We start from the raw sequence: 15,483 nt of genomic DNA, 5'->3' as shown, positions 1-15,483 counted from the left end.
ATGTTAATAGAGTGAACGTTTAGTAATTGGGAGGTTCCCTTGAAACTGATTTAATGTGAATAATGGAAACAAGATTTATAATCTGCTGTCATGTTTGTGGTCAGTAGTGGCTATAAATGAGCAGCTACTGACTTCATGTTTACTACTTTTTTGTGAATCCATGGGATACTGGGGACTAGATCTTAATTCTAGTTGCAACTATATCATCCTTATCATAGTATCTCTGCTATAGTTTAGAAAGGGAGCACTGTTCATGGAAATAAAGAAGGCTACCACTTCATTTGACTCACTCAGACTGCTGAAACCTTATATTGTGAATTTACAATTGAGTGACTTCACAGGCAGCATGGACCGAAGCAACTCTTCCAAGTGCATGTGTCAGTATTGTATTAAAATGGATTTGAACCAATCCAAACTGACCCTGTAAGGATTGTGCCAATAAAGCTCACAGTATTCACCTGAAGACTTAAAAAACAACTGAGTAATGACAAACTGTGTCTTAATTAGGATCCATAATGACCATCACTGATTCTTAAAGCATTTTTAAAGACAGCTGTCTACGTATTAGGCTTGAACTGATATCTGATAATATCGTATATTGCAATATTTTGGCTGGATTGATTGAGATATTACATTTTGGCATCAGTCAGCTTTAAGGATGAAAGAACAGGAAACCGTGTGTTTGACAAAGGCAGAGGAGACTTGAACTGACCATGACAATGCAGCCTGTGTATCTATGTTTGAATAGCCTTTTCCTAATGTCATTTTATTTTTAACATTAGTCTATTGGTTCATGCACTAAAAAAAATTGCATTTCTAATAATACATTAATTTCCTCTGACTGGACTCCACAATCTCCACACACTGTCTCTCCTCTGCACTGCCCCTCCCCCACCCCAATCTCTTCTTCAGTTGCTGTGCATGCTTTTCTGCAGCGTTGACATCTCCTCACTTAAACTTAATTGAATTTGTCTGTGCTGCTAACGGCAGTCCAAATGCCACATTAATCCCGCCTGTAAAAGGTGATGAATGTCTCCATGCCTTGGCAGCCCAGTCCATGTTAGTTATTATATTTCTAATTTGGTGGATACCACCTCACCCTGCACTCCCTGGTAATGAAATAATTAGTCATTTTGATAATTAAATCCCTCGTGGTGCCACAGCCGCAGGGAGGAGGCGAGGGAATAAAGAAGTGGATAAGGAAACGGGGCGGACTGGAGGGAAACTTCCTGGTTAATCACAAACAATGAAGAGAAATCCAGGCTCAGCTGCTGTGTGATTAATCCACAAACTGTCTGCAGATCACTCATATCAGATAAGGTCAAGGTGCCACGCCCATCTAATGGTTTCATTCTGTTTTTTGAATCTTACCTTTGTCCGACCAGTCACTTAAAGGTCCTATACGTTTTACATCTCCTCCCTCAGGCTTCTCTCTGGAGCTCTAGTAACAACAGGTCGGGCTGACTGTTTTCTGAGCGATGTAAAATAGCAGATTTCAGGTAAACACTCAGAGAAACCAAATACCTGCAAGGTTGGATGGTGGGTCCAGGTGGGCGGGGCTTGGGGCATGGCTGAGGGCGATAACTGCTTTGTTGTGACATCACAAAGTTACAGAGGCCCTCACAGCTCATTTTAAGGCTTGTTTTAAATGCTGTGTGAAGTCTTGAGTAATGGCTTAAAAGTGTTTTGTGACGTCACTGTGACCTTTGGCCTTTAGGCACCAAAATCAAATCAGTTCGTCCTTTAGTCCAGGTGAATGTTTTTTGTCAAATTTGAAGATGTTCCGTCAAGGCGTTACTGAGATGTCGTGTCCACGAGAATGGGAAGGATGTACGGACAGACCACCCGAAAACAATACGCCTCCAAGTTCAAAATAGCGGATCTAGAGAAAAGACCCATAAACAGCTGTTTATGGGATCCATGATACAGATCATGAGATCATGGATAAAATCGTATCAGGGAGAATAAAACATGTTTTCATTGTATCTTTGTTTTCTGTTCAGTCACATGAGACTGAATCAAATTCACTGTGTGTCAGGTAGAAATAGTTTGATGTGAAATATATTTTCCCCTCAAATGTACGGGCTAATAAATCAGAGGTGTTCTAATTATAACATGGATTAATAAATAATGAACTTACAAAGACAATATCAATAAATGTGAAAACAAATTTTGTGGGTGCTTGAAGTGAAGTCCTTTATTCACTGTGGTTTCCAAACAGTTTATTCTCACGTCTTCACACTAAGATGCAAAGAAAAGACATAAGTCTGGGACATGTGGACACTGTTCCGGGATGTTTAACTAGTCTCACAAATAGCCACTAATAAGCCTCCCCTTCTAGTAACCATCAGTGTCCCACACCATCCTCCGACTTCATGCAGCTTTTAACTGCCCATGAATCTCACTTATAGATATCCAGACACCATCACTGCACATCTACTTCTACTAATCTTACAAACATCCAGTAAAATAACTGGTTACACAATAATTTTTTTCCACACGTCTTAGAGGTCAGTAGTTTCAGGTTACATCCCTGTCGTATAAAATATCAACCATTTGTGTGAAATTTCGTCATAATTATTGTGTGAAGTCTTGACTAATGGCTAGAAAGTGTTTGTGTGGGTCACACGGACTATGACCTTTGACATTTGACAACCAAAATCTAATCAGTTCATCTTTCAGTTCAAGTGAATGTTTGTGTCAAATTTGAAGAAGTTCCGTCAAGGCGTTACTGAGATAACATCCGTCTCTACGACACATGCTAACTGTGCTGGCAAAAGGCCTATCTATCTATCTATCTATCTATCTATCTATCTATCTATCTATCTATCTATCTATCTATCTATCTATCTATCTATCTATCTATCTATCTATCTATCTATCTATCTAGCTAGCTATCTATCTGTCTATCTATCTATCTATCTATCTATCTATCTATCTATCTATCTATCTATCTATCTATCTATCTATCTATCTATCTATCCAGTTGCTCAAAATACCTTAAGATTTTTACTTAAGTATGACACTTAAAGTTTAATTTCTTCTTAGCTGAGGGCGTCAAAGGGTATTGCACAGAATGTTTCCTTAGTTAAGGAAAAAAGCCGAGGCATATGCAGCAGTGAAGAGATTTTACAGCTGTAAAATTCTACTATTTCCATGGAGACCGTTGATGTGCCTCCATTAGCACCCGTGATACCTGTTGTCCCTTTTGGGAACATTAAAGAAGTGCAGCGCTGTTTTATCCACCTGAGTGTGTGTCAAAAACATCTTGACACACACGGATGAAACTGTTCTCTCTCAAACATAGAAATTCTCCACACCGCCACAGGCAGGTCCTCCAACAAAAACTTTTATAGCATTGAAAAAATTTAGCATTGAAAAGTTTCTTAAGATGAGACTGACCAGATATGATGTCAATCTGATTAATTCTCTCGGAGGAGTTCATTAAAGTATGACTTTCTTAATTCACAAAAACGGCACGAAAATTGAAGAGTAAATACCAAATGGCTGACTTCCTGTTGGGTTAGGCTATGGGTGCAAGTGTTACATGTGCCTACTGAATTTCACAGATGTAGGTGAAACACAGGGTCAGGGCTACTTTGTTGAAATTTCCTAGGTTTTGCCACATCCATGTGTGAGACCCATAAACCATGTAAATGTTCACCAGGCTTGACGCATGCACAAAATTTGATGAGATTTTGCGCATGTTTAGGCGATATTCATTCAGGAACAATACAAAACAAAACAATTCCAGTAGGGTCCTCGCTGCTTGGGTCTTAAAATACACCTCCATCACCTCCACCCAGTGAGGTAGCATGATCCATCTAGAAGATTTAACCCCTCCCTGGTCCACATCCTGCTTCAGATCAAACCTTCTGACTTGATTTTATTTGATTCATCTCTTCCTCCTCTTTCTTCATGGTTGTATTGACTGGGTTTCTTTCACGTAGCAGTTGGCATGTTCCCCTGGCATGAAGCGTCTCGCTGTGCTTGCTGCATGACGGTTGCTGCGGTCATGGGTCTTTTCATCCCCCATGGGTTTGCACTGGAATGACGGTAACGTAATGTTGAACCTCTAGTAGTGGTTTGTGCTGGACTAAGGGGGGCTAACAAGGGTTTATGTGTGTGTGTGTGTGTGTGTGTGTGTGTGTGTGTGTGTGTGTGTGTGTGTGTGTGTGTGTGTGTGTGTTTCCATGCCTTTGTCTATGTGTACTTTGGTATTTTTATGAATATGTGTGTGTGTTTTGGGATTTTCTCGTGGGTGTATCTGCCTGTGTGTGTGTGTGTGTGCGTGTGTGCGTGTGTGCGTGTGTGCGTGTTGTTTTTGTCCGTGCATGTGTGTGTTGCAGAACGCCTTCGCCCCGCTGACAGATGCCAAAACTCGGAGCCACGCCGACGATGTGGGGCTGGTGCTGTCCTCTCTGCAGGCTAGTATATACCGAGGAGGCTACAGTCGCTTCGCACCCTATTAGCAACACCTCCGACCTAAAGTCAACCTTCCAACAGGACAGAAAGAAAGTGTGTGTGCGCGCGAGTGTGTGAGTGAATGAGAGAGAGAGTTACCAGAGGAGAGACGTTACTGAGGCCCGGGTATTGCAATACATGCAGTTTGTGCATCATTTCAGCATCTCCTAAGAGAGAGGTACAAAAAAAAAAAAAAAGAATAAGAATAAAATGACAGCTGATATTTTTCATCTTATACCTCAGATATTTTGTGCTGTGTATTTTGATATTGTGGGTTTTTAATTTCTAAAGATTTAAACGTAGATGATCAGCTGTAGAGGTTTTTCCATGGTACTAATAGAGAGCTGCTAGAGTCACGATTAGGACACAGAGGAATATTTATCAGAGTCAAATTGTTAGGGCTTGTATAGAACTCCAACCCTGTAACATAAAGTCATAGTCACACTTTGGGGTTTTTATGTTTTCTAAGAGTGTTTAAGTGACTATGCCAGTCAAGTGTTGTTGTTTTACTTCTCCCAGCTTCCTTTGGCACTTCCTCTGTCAGTTTAGCAATGATAGATTTTTTTTTTTTTCTGTAGGTTTGGGAGGAAGCGAAGAAGACAAAAAGTTCCTCTCTGAACCTCTGAGGGTCGGCTGGAGTCAGAGCAGCTGAGAGCAGCAGTGATTGATTTTTTTTCTTGAAATCACGACTTCCTGTCTCGTTATCTTGAGAACGAACTCAGAATTAAAGTATTTTGCCGAACCAAGATAATAATAATCCGATGTAGTATCTGCATAGTCGTGATCATTTCTTGTATTCTAGCCGGATTAAGTGCAACAGGAGGATTTAATATAAATTATCATATAATCAAATCATCATTTTGACTTCATATTTCTTCATTTCAAACATTCGGCGTTGGTTTTTTTTTCACATGAGCTCGTTTATTCTGAAAATTATAATTTTAATTAATATTTGAATCAAGAATAATAATATTTTAAATAATATAATAATGAATAAATACAATAATATAATGAATAATAATTTTGAAATACATGTATTTTTTTTCATGTTTAAGCAGCTTGTTTTCTTATCACTGCACATTCATTACACTCAACACCAAAACATTAACACGTGTCAGAGTGCCCCTTCTTATCTGATCTGACTCCCACGAACACTTACCACATTGGTTCCCAACCTGTGGGCCGGGGCCCTCTGGTGGTTCACGCAGGTGTTGCAAGGGGGGCGACAAATCATTTGCAAAAACTGTACATTTTTGGGTGAAAAGATGTAATTATAAAGGAAATAATAGGTTTAATAAAAATGATGATGATAATGATGATGATGATGATGATGATGATGATGATGATGGTGATGATGATGATGATGATGATGATGATGAGCCAAAACATGAAGTTCCTGCTTATTTGTGTAACCAGCTAAAGTAGAACTTCACAGGATGCTCCACGTCCCTCATTTTAAAGCTTCTGATATTTCCCCTCTAAAACAACACAAAACCTAAAATCACAACTTTATTCTCATTATATTATGACTTTATTCTTGAAATTTCACATTTTTTCGTCAGTGTGGCCCTAATACTTCGCCGTGCCCGTCACTGATAAACTAATGGTTAAATGAAAGGAAAAGAAAGTCCAGAGACAGATGGAGAATCAACATGTGAGCTCAGACAGCTTCCCCTGCTTCACTTCAGTCCTGAATGTTTGATCATAATCATTCAAATAAAAAGTGCTCTGAGAAGACATTATTTGACCTCTGTGTTCTTACGGGGTTGGATTTGGACCATGAGCTGGAAAAGGTTGGGAACATCCGTCACAGACATTTAACATAAGCAAAACGTCAGCGTGCCCCTTCTGATCTGATCCCACCACCACAAACACCTACAACATCTGTTTCTGTGGCTACATTGATTAGCCGGGCTAATGATAATAATACTAATAATAACAATCGCTCATAAATACAAGATAAACAAGATGAGGTCTCAAGTTTGGTGAATGTTGTCTTTGTTGTTATAACGACACAAACTGTGTCTCTAACGACTGTGTTTCTGCTCTTCCTTAAGTATTCTCAAGATAACGAGATAATGAAGTCATGATCTCTAAATAAAATAACAGCTGTTTCCAGTCAGAGCTGCTCTCAGTGTAGTTTAGTTTCTTTTTCAGGGAGAGACCGCTGTGAGTCAGGCTGTAGATTTATTGACTAAATAATGAGGTTGTATCTTACACCACTTAAAGCCAAAGGTTCCTGTGGACATATCTGGCGTGTTTCTGTGTATAAGATTCTACATAGGTATGAATTATGAGATAAGTTAAAAAAAAAAAAAAAATTAAAAAAAAAAAAAAAAAAAAGGATTGCCATGGCAACTAAACTGTTCAACCATTTAATTTCTTGGTTAGACGTGAAGAAAAATTAGGGCCAGGTGAAAACAAACAAACAAAAAAAAAACACACGACAGGTAAACGTCAGGTTCTAGGGGGAAGGAGGTCAAACTTTAATCACTGAATTCTGGCCAACCAGACGTAGATGTTTTTTATATAAACTTCCAGTATATTCATTGGTATAACTGATAATTTTTATATTACAGGAGAGATTTAAAAAATATATAAAGCAGTGGCCGAAGCCGCTGGGTCTATTTTATCATTTTGTTAATTTTGTTTTTGCCTTTGTTTTTGTTTTTTTTTTTGTTTATTTTTTTGTTTTTTCTTTCATAATCAAACTTTATGGGGGGTAAAGTATAATAATCCAACAATGTATTATATTTGAACTGTGCAGTGAAGATGTTCTCTTATATGAAATACACAATGGTATAATGTTTTAGATTTAGATGAGTAGATCAGTTGTTAGGGCGAGCTATCTCATTTTCTATCAAATCATATTCTGATTTTTATTAACTCTTTACAGATAATGTAATCACCGTGTAGATACTCTCATCTTTTATTATCATTGTTATTTTTTTATTTCTGGTCGGCTGTACCGTTTTGCACATTGTAATTTTCACGTAAAACCTGACACATATCAGTGCTGTAGTTGTAATTTTTCAGTTCAGATTTTTGTTTCTTAATGTGACATCCTGTCTGTTATTTTCTAGAACTCAGACTTTACTCTTTGAAAAATTAACTGTTTGAATATTACAATACATAAATAAATATGGGAAATAACTGATTTGTGAACAGGCTTATCTCTGATGTAAATAGAAGTTAATGGAATAAATCTGTAGTGTATTTGAAAAGCGCTACACGGGCGACGGGAGCTCGGCTACGGCTGCACTGCAAGCCAGCCTACGGGCCGCTTCCCGCACCACATTCTGTTTACAACTATTCCCAATTAGTGGTGTCGTTACATATCTCTCCTTTTTTGTATTTATAATGAATTAGATAGGAACAACTCTCAGATGCATCACATTATTAAAAAAAAAAAAAAGGCAGCAGTAAGAGCCGCGGTGGCCCGTGTGGCTCGGCCGGTTCAAACCGTCGTCTGTGTGCTGTGTGTGAGGACTGGAGACTGGATGACTCAGAGTCCTCACCATGCTGAATGTCTGACTCCGCAACTACTTTATCCAAGCTCTGCTTCCAGTAGGTGTTGTGGTTCAAAACAAGGCTTCCTACTTCCTACTCATTGTATGTGCATGTACTATGGTTCTTCCACTAATCAATAACCATCAATAAAGTTTTGTTTTCTCAAGATGTTCTAATCTCTTTCCTGTCGGATAAAGGATCCTCAAAGAAAGACGAGCACGCTCTTTGTGCTGTTCTATTTGATCATTTTGATTGGATGAGAGTCATTCCATGAGTGCTGATAATAGAGTATAACAGCACTGGGACTTTTAACGACATGTATCACTCCGCTTTATAAGTGTTCTATTTAATCAGCGTTACATTAACGGTCGCTATCTATCTTAGACTGTAACAAGCTTTGCAAAGATGATTATACTGCACACATCCAGAAATAACATTAGAATCACATGATGTCTGGTCGTCAGAAGAGGACGAAGGGAAGAAGTCTGGATACTTCAGCACACACCTCCAGGTGCGCTCATATCACATCCTCAGGTCAGGGAAATGTGTATGTGTTGCTTAGCAACAGTCCAGTACCAGTCCAGTTGCAAAATAAACAAAAAAATCTGTTGTTGCTTAGATAACTAATATGGCGCTCGTAGAACTGTTGTATAAAAGCAAGATCACACCGGAGGTTACGATGTACTGAACATCAGCACGGCTGTGATCCGAGCGTAGGAACTAGGTTGAGCATTGACTACAACATTACTTCCTCTTGTGTCATATTGCATATTGCTCTATATTATTCTATATGCTTTAAAAGACCAATGTGTGAGTCCATCTCCAAGCACTTGACATCTGACATCCCTACCTTAGCTCAGCTTCACCTACTGGCTCCTACTGAAGACATAAATCTTTATAAAACTGCTCACAAATATATAAGAGTATATATCATTTCTTTGGGACTATTTCCAGCAATGGATTAATCCACATTTGGTGCTGTTCCAGGCGGCAGGACGGGGTGTGTGTGTGTGTGTGTGTGTGTGTGTGTGTGTGGGACTGAGTCAAAATAAACGAAATTCATGGTGATACTTGGGCCACATGCTTGTGTTTCTTCTGGCCCAGTATACGCCTGCTGCCACAGCCCAAGACTGGAACATTTCCAGCATGATTGTCAAATGTTACTTCCACATCTGGACCAATTCCGGCACACGGACGTGGAATGATCTGGATGTGTGGACCAGATGTGGAAGTATACGGGCCAGACTCGGGCCGTGGGACCAGGGTTTATACTGGGCTGGAAGTTTCATTTTGCTATCATGTCACCCAGTGCAACAGAAAGGCTCAATGATGTTTGATTTTGCAGCTGGGAATGATGCAGCTCTACAACAGAGGAAGAAGACATAGGAAACATTAATGGTTGGTTTATGGCTGCACATGAGATTTGTTAATGAATAAAATCACTTGTCATCAGACCTGTCCTTTAACTTTGCTGCTGATTTGAGGACAGTTCAGTTTAAGTTCTGTCTGATGCATCTGTATCTCTACATTCAAATTAAGGGTGCGGAGGTTCAGGTGCTGGTGACATCGGTAAGATGTCATCTAACCTGTCTCACACCAGCAGGCGCTGTACATACAGGGCCGTTGTGAACTTTACATTGTAGAGGTTGAACATATGTCAGGTTAAAGTCTCCTCAGCGTGTCCGTGTGTTTGGACTCTAACGAGGTTAAAACTCCAGGAACACCTGCGGCAAACAGAATAACTTTTTTAGACTGACATGTCTCTGCTTGGGGTCTTCATCAGGGTCATCATCACAAAAGACATCACAAGTAACATTTAAATAAGGTAAGTATGAAACAGGAAAAAACAAATTCATACCTGCCAATGGGGCTTCTTCAAAGACGGTCATGTGGCATCAGGCCAATCGTTGTCTAAGGCTGCAACATCATCGTTTCATCACTGATTTAGTTTTGGTTTTAGTTTATGCTCCACATCAAACTGTTTGAATCATTTTAGTTGTGGTGGATGTTTCCATGTCCCTGCAGATTAGATTTGAGCTTTTTGAAAAGTGTTTTATGAATAAATGTATCTCCATGTAGCTGTGGAGCTAAAGCTTCGTCGACCTGCAGCAGTGTCAGACAGAAGGAGCCATTATTCATCGTCTCAACTGGCTGCTGGTAAAGTACTTTTGGGATGGTGTGAAATATGAATGTCATCCCTGCTTTCTAATTGAAGCAAAGAGAAGAAGTGCTCTCCAACTTAATTTGATTAGTGTAATTAGAAAAAATGTAGCCAGGGGGCTCGGCAGAGAGATAAGCAATATAAATGTTTAAATTTGATGAAGGGTTCACATTACAGAAGGTAATTATGTCTCGCTAGCGAAAGAACAGGTGATCAATAATTAATGTACAGCAGGTCACATGTGGTGATAGATAGATAATTATTATAATTCAACTGTTTATTAATTCTGCAGTTCAGGAGAAAAACGTTGGAAGACAGTTCTTCTTCTGGCGCTCAGCATTTATAATTCGCTCATACATGTACCCGACACAGTACAGTATATAAGGAGACTGTGTGTGTGTGTGTGTGTGTGTGTGCACGCGTGTGCAAAGCCTTGTATTATTATTACACTGCAGCATTCAGTCGTCATATCTGACCAAACTGAACGTTTTAATTTTTCTGATCAATTATTCTTAGTATGAATAAGGAAATACAAACACAAAGATAGATATAACTGGAGGGATGAAACATATGCAAAGTATAGTTCATCAAGTATGCCAACATGTCTGGAGTTCCATCCACAAGCAACAAAGAAAAATTCCAGAACGAAGGAAAATCCCTAAATCATAATAATAAAAGAGATAATAAGAACATCTAGAGCTAGACTCACCTCCTCTTCCACAAACTATCAACCATTTGTGTGAAATCGGGTCGGACTGACCTTGACCTTTGATCTTTGACCGCCAAAACCTTATCAGTTCATCCTTGAGTCCAAGTGAACGTTTTTACCAAATATAAAGGATTTTCCTTGATTCCTTTCCTTCTTGCTCACCATATGCATGCTTCCTTTCATCAGATGCTCAATCAAATCCCACTCACATGCAGACAACACACAGTCGTACAGTTAAACAATGATCTGAAGTTGGGACATCAGAGACTAGATGTTTGTACCTTGAAACACCAGGAATCTTAGAAATGTCCTAGATGCTGATTTAAATTTCAACAAACAGACCAGTAACGTTTCAAATACAGCTCTTTATAATCTTCAATAAAATATATGCAAAGTTAGACCATTTACAGCCTAGGCTGAATTAGCTTTCATCATCAACAGAATTATAGCGACTCCCTCTTTGTTGACCTGTTAAAACACTCAGTACATCAGCATTTCATTTGTTCAGCACTGTGCAACCCTGCACAGCACAAGTGGTACAGACACAACAATGGATGGATGGAACTTCAACCAAAACCAGTCACTGTTAGTTTTTCTAACCGATGTAAGTCTCAGCGACATGAACACACCAACTTATGTTACAGATTGTGAAGTATGTTTTAATGAGATGTTTTGGTTTTGTGAAATACTGAGAACGTTTTATATAGAACAAGAAAGGAAGAGAAAGAGATATGTTGTTATAGCAGGAAATAACGTGCTGATAATGGGAAAATAATAACATGACATATCTTGTTATAATATGAAAAGGCTCCAGAGAAACAGCAAGTATTTTTTATTTATTATCCAGACCTCACTTTCAAATCCGTCTCTGTCTGAAAAAAAAACAGGTCAGCAGTTGTGATATTCAGTGTTGTGTCACCACCCAGTGGTCAAACTTGGTCATTACAATCACTGTTCCTTAAACTACAGTGATACTTACAGTGGCAAGAAAAAGTATGTGAACCTTTTGGAATGTCATAGTTTTCTGAATGAATTTGTCATAAAATCTGTTGTGATCTTCATATAAGTCAAGGGTATCGACAAATGTGTCTAAAATAATACAAGAAAAAAATCTGATCTTTCATGTCTTTATTGAACACTCTCATTCAACATTCAAAATGGCAGTGGAAAAAGTAAGTGAACCCTTAGAATTTATAACTGGTCGACCCCCCCCTTAGCAGCAATAACCTCAACCAGGCGCTTCCTGTAGCTCTGGATCACAACTGCACATCGTTGAGGAGGAATTTTTGCCCATTCTTCCTGGCAGAACTGCTTAAGCTCTGCCGTATTCTTTGGACGTCTCATGTGCATGACTCTCTTCAAGTCAATCCATAACATTTCTATTGGGTTGAGGTCTGGGCTCTGACTTGGCCACTCCAAAAGATGGATTTTGTTTTTCTGGAACCATTCTGTTGTGGACTTGCTCCGGTGTTTTGGGTCGTTGTCCTGTTGCATCACCCACTTTCTAGAGAGTTTCAGCTGATGTACAGACATTCTCAGATTATCCTGAAGAATTCTCTGATAAACTTGGGAATTCATCTTCCCCTCAATGATTGCAGGCTGACCAGGCCCTGATGCAGCAGAGCAGGCCCAAATCATGAGGTTTCCTCCACCATACTTTATGGTTGGGATGATGTTTTCATGACGATATGCCGTGCCCTTTCTACGCCAGATGTAGTGCTGGGTGTTTTTTTCCCCAAATAGTTCAATCTTAGTTTCATCAGTCCACAAAACATTTTGCCAATAACGCTGTGGAGTGTCACTGTGCTCTTTTGCAAACTTCAGGCGTGCAGCAATGTTCTTTTTATCAAGCAGTGGCTTCCTTCCTGGTGTCCTGCCGTAGATACTCTGCTTGTTCAGTGTTTTACGTATTGTAGACTCATGAACAGAGATGTTAGCCAGTTCCAATGATGCCTTCAAATCTTTGGCTGTCATTCAGGGTTGTTTCTTTACTTCATTGATGAGTCTTCGTTGTGCTCTTGGTGTCATTTTGACTGGGCGTCTACTTCTTGGTAGAGTAGCAACAGTCCCGAAGTGTCTCCATTTGTAGATTGTTTGTCTAACTGTAGACTGGTGAATTTCTAAAGTCTTTGAAATCACTTTGTAACTCTTGCCAGCTTTATGTAAATCAACAATTCTTGATCGTAGATCCTCTGAAAGCTCTTTTTGGCGAGGCATGGCTCACATAAACGTGTTCTTCTTTTGCAAAACAAAGGGGTTGAGGGGTTTTTATCAGTCAAAGCTTTAGTCTACACCCCCAAACTCATTGTCTTAACGAGACTCCAGGTATGCTAAAACCTGACACCAATTAGCTTTTTTGAGGGCATTAATTCAAGGGTTCACATACTCTTTCCACAAGCACTATGATGATTTTTTGGTTATTCTCAATAAAGACATGAAAGATCAATTTTTTTTGTGGTATTATTTAAGACACATTATATTTGTCAATACCCTTGACTTAAATGAATATCAGATCACATTTTATGACAAATTTACTCAGAAAACCATGAAATTCTAAAAGGTTCACATACTTTTTCTTGCCACTGTATGTGTCAGGTGTATTTAACACCTTGATGTTAGGGTTTTTTTTCAGTAAACTGTTGTTTAGAGGCCGATGTGAAGTCAGTTTACAGACCATCATACACATGTACACACTGCATCACAGCTTATTCTTGGCCCCGGGTTAGTGTCTGTGCAGAATCTTGTCTTTAGTTGGTTCTTGTACATCTTGTGGACGTAGAACTACGTCTCATGTGAGGTTGTTTGACTTGGCAAATGTCACACTGAAACTTCACATGTTGAAGTTAAATGTATAAACTAACTCACTTCAACAGCCAGGACCAGAGCAGGTAAACAGCTTTCTACATATTCTCTCCACAGATGAAGGTCAAAACTCTCCCTAAGTTGATCTGGATGTAAAAAGGTACAGACCCGACTAGGGATCACTGTGAAACCACACAATCAGAGTGTTGATATTTTGAGTGTGGCGCTTAAATCATGGAGTGTTCAAAGTGAAGAGTTAGTCTTTTAGGTCGCATGGATGTACTTAAATAACTTCACTGGAAATGCCATGACCATTAGTTTCAGCTATTTCAAGTACACATTAAAAAAATCATTGGAAATCATCCTCTGGGAATAATAAATATTAATTTCATTTCATGGATAAGTGCCTAAAAAACCACTTAAACTGGAAGATACCTTGCGATGAACCAAAGGTTTTGACATGATCGCGGCACCAGAAGATGACTCAGTATCAGATGGTGTCATGGTTCTCTTGTGATCTTGAGTACCCACAGAAAACTTTTGTAGTGATATTACCCTGAAGAGCTGGACAAACCAACATGTACTAACAAACTTCCCTGGTGAAAAAGGCACTAAAAACATGTAAGCAGCCCCGATCAACAGTGCAAGAAAAATCTACAGTATATCTGGACATGGTTTGCCCTGACTGACACATTATGTTTGAACATTTTTGGTCTTTGTTGGACTCTTGGTTTGGACTTTTGATTAATTTCCTGTTTCATTGATTAATTATTATTAATTAAAAATCACTTCCCCTTTGTGTCTCATGTTAGTTTACTTCCTGTCTTTGTCTTGTTTGTCTTTGTCTGTTGTCAACCTGTTCAAATCCCAATGGAACTGGTTCAGTTTGGATTCTTGCAGTTCCTGGTGTCTTTTGCTCCCATCTTCCCAGTGTTTTTGGCTTTTCTGTTTTGCTTCTTACCTCTTGTAAGTAACTTTTTGCTATAAAACCAAATTTTTTCCCCTACTCCCTTTTTTTTGTCTGCATTTGAGTTCAGTTATTCCTGCAAATCATTCAATCTGCTATTTTCGAGGATAACCTTTCTCATCAGTTTACAACACAATGACAAAATGTATTTGTAGAAATTTTTCCAAAAAATCTTTCTTTCATACCCTTTTCTGTGGCTCTCCAAGTTGTGTTCAGGTGCTTCTTGTTTGTTTTAGTTATCCTCAAGGTGGGTCTCAAACTTGATCTGAGTTGACCTGTGGTGAATTAAATTGATTAGACATAGTTTAAAAAGACAGACACCACAGTTTACACTGCTGTCAGGACAACAACCAAAGTCCATGAAGTCCAAGGAACCCTTGTGGCTCGGCATAGATCAGGGCAAAGGTATAAAATCATACTATTTGCACCCAGTCTATGTGGCTATTAACACCTTAAGCTCTGTTGTATAACCTCCAGGAGTTACATGGGAGAAGTTCTGGTGTTAAGACTTTAGTGGTCTGGTGACAAACCTCACCAAACTGCAACTGGAAACTGAATATCATTTAGAAAAACAAACATGAAGACATAAAATATCAACTTTTGATTTCACACTCCAGTTTCCAGTGGGAAATTCCTGTGCTTGACCCATTCAACAACCATATGTATTATCATTTCTATTGATTCTTGAAAGTGGCATTGCACGTATTAAATGGTGCATTGCAAATCTCCTGTACACTGTTTTTAATGGTTGAAAAAACAAAGGTGCTTTGGGAGCCATTGGCTGTTCTATACAGGTGTAAATAGTTAAATGGCTGCTGTGTGACTATTTTCACCCAGGTGCAATCAGACACTGAATCATTTCTAAAGCTC

At 39.0% G+C, this 15,483-nt stretch overlaps 1 protein-coding gene across 8 annotated transcripts in view; it reads left to right on the top strand.

Annotated features, from left to right (window-relative positions):
• Positions 1-8,140, top strand: part of rbfox1 (RNA binding fox-1 homolog 1) — a 202,999-nt gene extending 194,859 nt beyond the window's left edge. For 5 of the 8 annotated variants that reach the window (XM_087178384.1, XM_023422889.2, XM_087178385.1 and 2 more), the window contains 2 exons: positions 4,350-4,427; positions 5,043-8,140. In XM_087178384.1, the coding sequence (XP_087034510.1) occupies positions 4,350-4,427; positions 5,043-5,090 (126 nt within the window). In that variant the 3' untranslated portion in view covers positions 5,091-8,140. Of the gene's footprint in view, positions 1-4,349 lie in introns of all 8 variants that reach the window. The other 3 variants (XM_087178383.1, XM_023422891.2, XM_023422894.2) reach the window with 2 other exon arrangements.
• Positions 8,141-15,483: the final 7,343 nt, after the last annotated feature.

This window comes from Seriola lalandi, unplaced genomic scaffold, assembly GCF_002814215.2.
Source record: "Seriola lalandi dorsalis isolate HSWRI2012SDOR001 ecotype SW California unplaced genomic scaffold, Sedor1 jcf7180002054686, whole genome shotgun sequence".
Classification (NCBI taxonomy): Eukaryota; Metazoa; Chordata; class Actinopteri; order Carangiformes; family Carangidae; genus Seriola; species Seriola lalandi.
This window is presented reverse-complemented; position numbering and strand designations above follow the sequence as displayed.